Source organism: Lepidochelys olivacea, assembly GCF_965140295.1.
Source record: "Lepidochelys olivacea isolate rLepOli2 genome assembly, chromosome: 9".
NCBI lineage: Eukaryota > Metazoa > Chordata > Testudines > Cheloniidae > Lepidochelys > Lepidochelys olivacea.
The window spans coordinates 1,665,182-1,673,862 of NC_140419.1; the positions used below are offsets into that span (position 1 = coordinate 1,665,182).

At 48.2% G+C, this 8,681-nt stretch overlaps 1 protein-coding gene across 1 annotated transcript; it reads left to right on the plus strand.

Moving 5' to 3' along the window:
- Positions 1-657: 657 nt before the first annotated feature.
- On the plus strand, positions 658-3,548 carry GP5 (glycoprotein V platelet). The gene is given in 2 exon segments (XM_084639706.1): positions 658-1,812; positions 1,814-3,548. Coding segments are annotated over 2 exon segments (1,857 nt in total). The 5' UTR covers positions 658-666; the 3' UTR covers positions 2,525-3,548.
- Positions 3,549-8,681: the final 5,133 nt, after the last annotated feature.

Genomic DNA, 8,681 nt, shown 5'->3' on the forward strand with positions numbered 1-8,681 from the left:
GGTCGAAAAGGGGACCTAGTAGTGTCCAGTTAGATGTACTGACTGGGCCCCCAAAGTCCTGTTACCGTGGGGCGAGGAGAGGCGCTGGGTCATTAACCTGTGCCAGCCCCTGCCCAGCCGGGGCCGCAACCTACCTGCAGGCAGGCTCCTTGTCAGGCTGCAGCAGCTCCCGTCCCAGCCCCAGAGCAGAGGGAGCCCAGCTGGGGGAGGGGGAGAGAGGCGGGAGATGGAGACGATCTAGCAAGTGATTGGGGGTGAGGAGGAATGAGCGACAGGGATGGGGCCTTGGGGGAGAGGCGGAGAAAGGGCAAGGTCTGGGGGAAGAAGCAGAGAAGGGGTTGGGCCAGGGGAAAGGGGTGGAGTATGGGGCAGGGTCTTGGAAGGGTTGGGGTCTTTGAAGGGGCGGGGCCACTGGGGGTCCGGTTACCAGCAATTAGAAAGGTGGCAACCCTGGTGAGCACCATCAAAATGCCTGTAATCAAATAAAAGAGTTTGGGGAGTTTTCATCATAATCCAAACTGAAGTTTAGTACATGTTTAGGTTTTTGCTAGTCATTCACACAGTAAATGTTATGATTAGTACAAAATTATTACAAATATGTAAAATGGAAACTGAATTCTCTGGTGCTAATTTATAACTGCTCATATTCCAGGCACTTCAGCAAGGATGTTGGTTTTTCGTTTAGCTGTAATCATCCATCTTTTCCTTCAGCTGAATGCATCCGTTTGCCCTGAGAAATGCGAGTGTATTCTGAAAGATGCCATCCGTTGCTCTGGTCCCGGTATCGAAGACCTGGCATCGTTAGGTCTGCCTACCAACATGACACACATTCTAATAACAAATACTAAGGCAACAGATTTGAAGGACAAAGTCTTTTCTGGAATGACAGTGCTACAGCGTCTCATTCTGTCTTCAAACCAGCTTTTCCTAATTTTGCCAGGAGCTTTTAAAGGCTTAGTAAAGCTGAAGACCCTCAAACTGTTTGACAACAAGTTAACTCAGCTTCCCACAGGAGTGTTCGGTGAAATGATGGACCTTCAGCAGTTGATCCTTGAAAATAATTTGCTGAAAGATATTGAGAGCAGCCTGTTTGACAAACTAGTCAACTTGAAGGAGCTGTTTTTGAACAAAAACCATCTGACAGCGCTTCCTGAAGGAGTGCTAAGAAACCTCGCCAAGCTTAAACTACTGAACTTATCCAGAAACTATTTGGCAGCCCTGCCTAGAAATATATTTAGCACATTAACCAGACTTGAGAAGCTCGCTCTGTATATGAACAGGCTCAGTTCAATAGACTCTGGTGTGTTTGATAACCTGAGAGAGCTGCAGGAGCTTCTTCTGCATTCAAATGGCATTCAGTCCATTGCCCCAGGCACGTTTCACAATCTCCTTAAACTAAAAAGTTTAACTCTCTCTCAAAATAAGTTGCAGTTGTTACCTCATGGGCTCTTTCTGCATTTGCACAATTTGACTAAATTGACCTTGTATGGGAATCCACTGGGATCCCTTCCAGAAATATTGTTTGGAGAAATGAGGATTCTCCGGAGTCTGTGGGTATGTGACACCAAACTCTCAACGGTGCCAGATTTTGTGTTTGGTAATTTGACAAATTTAGAGCTACTTGTGCTGACTTTCAATCCTGAGTTAAGTGTTCTCCCAAGGAACGTGTTCAGTGGTCTAAATGAACTTCTTACTTTGTCTTTGCATACAAATAATCTCTCTAGTCTCCCGGAGGGCATCTTCCCGGGTCTGCAGAAACTTCAGGAGATTTCTCTTTTCCATAACAGGATTGAGGTTCTTCCTAAAAACCTCTTTTTATAATCTCAATAATCTGCAGGCAATTTACCTAAATTGTACCAGCTTGCAGTCTCTTCCTGGAGACTTCTTTACCTCTTTACCCAAGCTGCAAGAGGTCGTGCTTGACAACAATCCTTGGAAATATGATTGTCAACTTGCTGAATTCAAAGGGTGTCTCCAGAGGAATTTAGACATAGTAAAAAATGTCACGTTCCTAACTTGTGACAGTCCCGTAGCATTAAGGAATATTTCTCTCTTGTCTCTACCAGATGATCATTTGCACTGCCCCTCTACCACAGCCCTTCCACACCACACACTTGAGAGCTCCACGGGTTCCCACACTTCATCTTTTCTTGTCACTGAATACTTGCCTTTTACTTGGAAGACCCCCACAGCTTCTGTGTCCGTGACACATACGAACACCCCCTCGCTACCTCTGTCTGCTGCTCCATATTTTACTGATTCCACCACTGAAGACGTCGGGCCATCTGAATTTCACCCCACAGAAATTCCAACCCAAACTCCCACCGGCATAATGAGAGAAATCAACGGAGTAAGAGAAATTGTCTCAACCACTGCCACACCGGTCAGTGGATCACAAGACCGTCTAAGTGCCCGGCCATTTTTTAAATTTAAAGTTCCATATAGTCAAACATTTTTGTATCTCTGTTTTGGCTGTAATAGTCCAAGTTTTAACTGTTGTGACCACTTTGTACGTGCTATATGAAGTCAGGCGGCTTGCGCACTGTAGCAATAGCCCTGCTCAATCCGTTGTACTGGTGAGAATTTTACGTAGGGTTAGGAATGCAGATTAGGAGCTCAGTACTAATGTAACATAGAGGGTTAGTTGCATTACTGGGCACAGGCCTTACATTTCGGACATTACAGATGTCATTCAAAGTATTGTGTTGCAGATCTTGCATAGCGAGCACTGTAAACAGAAGACTGTGTTTGTTTCTCAGCTGCACAGCATTGTACATTGAAAATGTACTTTATGTACTGTGTATTTTATAGTATTTACCTACAGTAATAGCCCCAGCTTTAGCCAGTTTTCTAGCTTTTTGAAGTGCGATACGCCGTGGCAAGCAAACTAGTTATAGCGATTGGGTATAGAGTTTGGCCATCATGCTTAACTACTAATACTGCTGTAGAGAAACAGACTAATGTAATCATAAGGATTTTTCAATTTGTGCATAGAATCATAGAATATCAGGGTTGGAAGGGACCTCAGGAAGTCATCTAGTCCAACCACCGGCTCAAAGCAGGACCAATCCCCAATTTTTGGCCCAGATCCCTAAATGGCCCCCTCAAGGATTGAACTCACAACCCTCGCTTTATTTGGTTTCAGCTGTTTGCAGGATAATTCTGTACCCTCAGTTACATGTATTATTTTGGTGGTTTTAAAAGAGAGGCTCCAGCTCAAACAGAAGTTATGGGCTTGAAGCAGGAATGGCTAGGTGAGTTTCTTGACCTGTGTGATGCAGACATGCTGGAAGTAGGGTGATGGGGATGCGGCAGCAACCAGCAACCCATGGCTTGCAGAAATAATAGCAACCAATGTGTTGTTTCCATCACAGACAGGGTTAACAGTTTGGTTCAATGGCTCTCCGCACCCCCACTATACAATTGTTCCCCTGGCAGGAGATCAGACTAGATTATCATATGGCCCAGCCTGGCCTTCAAATTGTGTGTGTTTGGGAAGGACTAAACTGCATGGTTAGAAAATCCGTGTCCTCACTGGGCTTGCAAACGGCACCTTAGATTGCTAAAGATGAAAAATTTGTAAAACCTGACGGTGTTCATCACTTCCAAAGCGTGTTCACTTATTGGACATTACTCTGCTTGGACAATGGAAAATAAACAAGTCACTTTCCTTTGTTTCTAGTCAGTTTTATTTTCTAGTGATCTGCATTTGCACCCTACTGCAATGTCTAAGAACACAATAATGGGACCAAAGGTCCATCTAGCGAGGATCCTGTCTTCCGACAGTGGCCAGTGCCAGGTGCCTCAGAGGGAATGAACAGAACAAGGCCATTTGTCACTCAGTCCCAGCTTCTGGCAATCAGAGGTTTAGGGACACCCAGACATGGGACTGCATCCCTGACCATCCTGGCTAAGAGTCATTGATGGACCTATCCTCCATGAACTTATCTAGTTCTTTTTTGAACCCAGTTATACTTTTGGTCTTCACAACATCCCCTGACAATGAGTTCCGCAGGCTGACTTGGAGTTGTGTGAAGAAATACTTCCTTTGGTTTGTTGTAAACCTGCTGTCTGTTCATTTCATTGGGTGACTCCTGGTTCGTGTGTTATGGAAAGGGGTAAATAACCCTTTCTTCACACCAGTCACAAGTTTATAGACCTCTATAATAGCCCTTCGTACTCATCCCTTTTCTAAGATGAACAGTCCCAGTCTTTGTAATCTCTCCTTGTATGGCAGCTGGTCCAGACCGCTGATCCCTTTTGTTGCTCTTCTCTGTACCTTTTCCAATTCTAATCTCTCTTTTTGGAGATGGGACAGCCAGAACTGCACATAGTATTCAAGGTGTGGGTGTACCATGGATGGATATAGTAGCATTGATATTTTCTGTCTAATCTCTTTCTTTCCAAATGGTTCCTAATGTTCAGCTTGCTTCTTTGACTGCTGCTGCACGTTGAGCAGAGATTTTTGGAGCACTGTCCACGTTGAGCAGAGATTTTTGAGTGGTAACAGCTAATTTAGACCCCATCATTTTTTATGTATCGTTGGGATGATGTTTTCTAATGTGCGTTACTTTGCATCTATCAGCATTGAATTTCATCTGCCATTTTGTTGCCAAGTCACCCAGTTTAGTGGGATCTCTTTGTAACTCTTCACAGTCAGCTTTGGACTTAACTCTCATGAGTAATTTTGTATTATCTGCAAATGTTGCCACCTCACTGTTTACTCTTTTTTCTAGATCATTTATTAATATGTTGAACAACACTGCTCCCAGTTCAGATCCTTGGGGGCACCCTGCTATTTACCTCTCTCCATTCTGAAAGCTGACCATTGATTCCTACCCTTTGTTTCCTGTCTTTTAACCAATAACTGATCTACTAGAGGATCTTCCCTCTTATCGCAAGACTACTTACTTAAGAGCCTTTGGTGAATGACCTTGTCAAAGGCTTTCTGAATGTTCAAATAAACTATATACATTGGATCACCCTTGTCCACATTCGTTGATGCCCTCAAAGAATTGTAATGGAATTGTAAGGCATGATTTCCCTTTACGAAAGCCGTGTTGACTCTTTCAAAAATATTGTGATCGTCTTTGTGCCTGACAATTCTGTTCTTTAATGTAGTTTTAACCAATTTGCCTGGTACTGAAGTCAGGCTAACCAGCCTGCAATTACCGAGATCATCTCTGGAGCCTTTATAAAAAATCAGTGTTACATTGGCTGCTCTCCAGTCGCCTGGCCCAGAGGCTGATTTAAGTGACAGGTTACATAGCACAGTTAGTGGTTCTGCAGTTTCAGATCGGAGTTCCTTCAGAACACAGGTGAACGCCATCTGGTCCTGGTGACTTCTTACTGTTTAATCTATCAGTTTGTTCCAAAACCTCCTCTGACGACACCTCAACCTGGAACAGGTACCACAATGAGGCAACATAGCCTTCCCTGCCCTTTCCTCAACTTGTGCGTAATAGCAGTGGTCTTGCTGATGAAAACAGGCTCATCTGTGTTTAATATGCCTTGTAGTACAATGTGATAAACCCCGTCAGAGTGGGAGGGTTGGGTCTGTTTTGTTACAGCAAGTGTGGATCTGCCTGGAAGAACCATGAACAGAAGCAGCAGAGTGGTTTATTGCGGTGCGTTCAAAGAGAAGAGGGAAGACCATGTGAAACTATGTCTCAGTTGTTTCCAGGCTAACGCACACTGAGACTTCACAGGCTGCTACCATACATGTGGATTCCTGCTTATGCACGTTTTTATGAGCACTTGGTGTCAGATCAATTCTGCTACCTGTCATATCAATATTATACTGCAAATCTACTTCTAATCAGGAGAGAAATGAAGGGAGGCTGCATGTATGTGAGAGGCAATTGTCCTGCAGACAAGCAGGGGCTACTGTTCCTTCCTGCCATATATATTAGAGAGGGGCCCCAAATTTCAGGGCAGTGGGGTTTGATGAAAGGAGTTGCATCCAAAAGTGGCAGGAGCTGTCTCCTCCAGAAGTGGATGCATCGGAAATCTTGCAAAAACTATTTGTGCAAGATTTTGGCCCAAAAAGGCAGAAGTCTCATGGGAACAACATGTGGAGAGATTTCCATACCTTGGTCCTAGTTTGGCCTCAAGCCCTAAGACTAGCCTAACCCTAATCCAGACCTGAATCCAAGTTCATGCATAATGACCAAGTTCCAAAATTCAGCCCACCGGAGGCTTCAGCTCACTGCTGCACAGTCAGACATTAACAAAGAACAGCATGATCTCCTTTCATCAGCTGGCACCCTGGATTTCACAACAGGAACCCTGGTACAAGGCACTGCGGTCAGTCAAGAGATAAGAATAGAAGGCCGGGGGGGACGAACAACCCATTCCTCTCCCATACTGATTGCCGTGCTTCGTTCTGGCTCTGACAGTTACGACCCAGTGCCAGAGAAGGGCTGAGCTGCACGGTACAGCTCCTAGTCCAGACCTCCTAGAGTGTGGGGATGTGGGGACTTGCCTAGGGCCCAGACAAGCCAGCCTGGTTCCTGGGCAAAGTGAAGGCTGGACTTTGGGGCTCCGGGCAGGAGGAGAACCTAAAGTCAGTTGTGTGTCAAGCTGCTCCCGCACAGGGAGCTCCTCGGGGAAGGTGCCACCGCTTTAAACCCGTGGTGCTGCTCTCGGGGGGCACTGCCTGGCCCCCTGGTGGTGTTCACCCCCGACATAGCCACGTGCAGGGTAAAGGCTTTAATTCTGCGCCCTGGCGCCTGTGTCAAGGGGTCAGCTTCTTTCTCAGGCCTGATCCGGCATGGTGCTGAGCCCCCGCAGCTCCAAGGGTGACCGGGGACCCACTTACGCTCCATGGGTGCCCTTGTGGCCAGTGCTTAGCCAGTGTCGCTGAGCCTGGTGCTGGGGCATCTGCTCCCCACGGCTGAATGGAGCCATTTCAGCCTTGTGGCTGCACACTGCTACCAATAGAGCCCTGCCTGGGGATGGGGCGAGGGGGCGGCAGAGAAACTTCACAGGGGGGTTCCTGGCCCCACCCTCTCCGCAGGCTGCTGTGCAGCAAAGCCCCATCACCTGCCATGCCCAGGCGGCCTCTGCCCCCCCGGGGGCTGGATTCACCCCTCAGGGGGGCGCACATGATGCATAGGACCTGGTGTGCAGTGTGAACTTCACACCCCAGCCAACTCCTGCTGCACCTGGGATCCCTGCAAGCTGCTCTGCGCCCTGTGGTGCCCGCTCGCCACCCCTGCTCCCTCTGCGACAGCCCTGGGCTGGACCCTCGCGTGCTCTGGTTGACACACAGCTGGCCCAGCGGGAGGAGCAGCTCTGAAATGCTGCATTGGCACGCAGGGTTAGGCAGCATGCTTGCAGCACAGAGTAATCACAGCTGCTGCTCTCTTTCCCCCGTCTGCTCCCAGGCGCTGAAATGCTTTCCAGCTCTCCACGAAGTTACCCCGAGAGAAGGTATTAACTCTAACTCTCCTCCCACGCCCCTTGCTTCAAGCACATCCCTGCCGTCTGCCAGGCTACCCTGGGACTAAGGCACCCTGTGTTTCCGTCAGCCCCGCCAGCTGCTTTCCCTCCTAATCCTTCCTCAGCTCCAGATTCTCCCCACGGTCCCTCCCATGCCTACCTGGTAGATCTTCTCTGGCAGAGCTCTCTCGGGCTACCCCCAAATTTGCGGGGCTCTGTTCATGGTGCTCTCCCTTTCCTCCCACCCACCTCTGAAGCATTCAGTACTGTGGTTTTGGGTTAAATGATATGACACAATTCGCGCCATGCAGTTCCCTGGCCGCAGTGGCCTTTTCCGTTGGCTGCATCTCTGCGGCCCATCCTTGGTCTTGTGTTGCCACCGCACTGCAGGTTTGCAAAGTTGAAAGTCTAAAATATTTCCCGCTACAACAGATGAAGCTTGAAAATCACTGTGCTTAGGAGGCCATCAGCAAGGAGCCGGCCCAGCAACAGGAGAAGATGCATGTGTTGGCTAATATGAACGACAAGGGATATGTAAAGAGCTGCAGAATTCACCGGCTGAGGTCTTGAAGGATTAGATGTGTGATGACTCTGGGCCAGTGCATCTCTCCTGGTGAAGTTACTTCAATAGCAATGCAGGAGCCAAGGCACTTCCTGGTGGTAACAGATTGGGAGGAGCCGATGGGGGAGGTGCAGCCAAGGGTCATTATTCTCATTGTTTAAAAACTGAAAATGATCAAGGAAATGAAGTGAGAGGGAGCCTGGCCCTGGGACTGCTGCGTTCCAATCCCAGTGCTCACAGCTGCCTTCTCAGGCCTGGAGAAAGGGGCTTTCAGTTTTAACCTCTCAAACTCGGGTTCCTCCTCCCCTGCCATACGGGGGCAACACTCTGAAGCTGGGAAGTGCTGTGTGAGTGCTAAGGGCTGTGTGACGAAGCGGGACTGTTCTTAATGTTTCCTCTGAATAGTGCGGGGGTGCCTCAGTTTCCCCTAGGCAGTTCTTAAGTCTCTAGGGGGTGGGGTAAGGGTGTATGATCCTTGCAGAGCCCTAGAGGGCAGGGGTGGGCAGGGGTCTGGACACAGAGAATGGTCGACACCCTGTTTCCTGGCAACTGATGGCCTGGGCCCTTCCCCCCTGCAAGGTGAGAGCTAAAGGGTTGGAGAACAAAGGAATCCGGTGACCTCCTGGCCCAGGAAAGGGACAAAGCCCAGGGGAGGAGGGGCTGGAGGGAGTTTCAG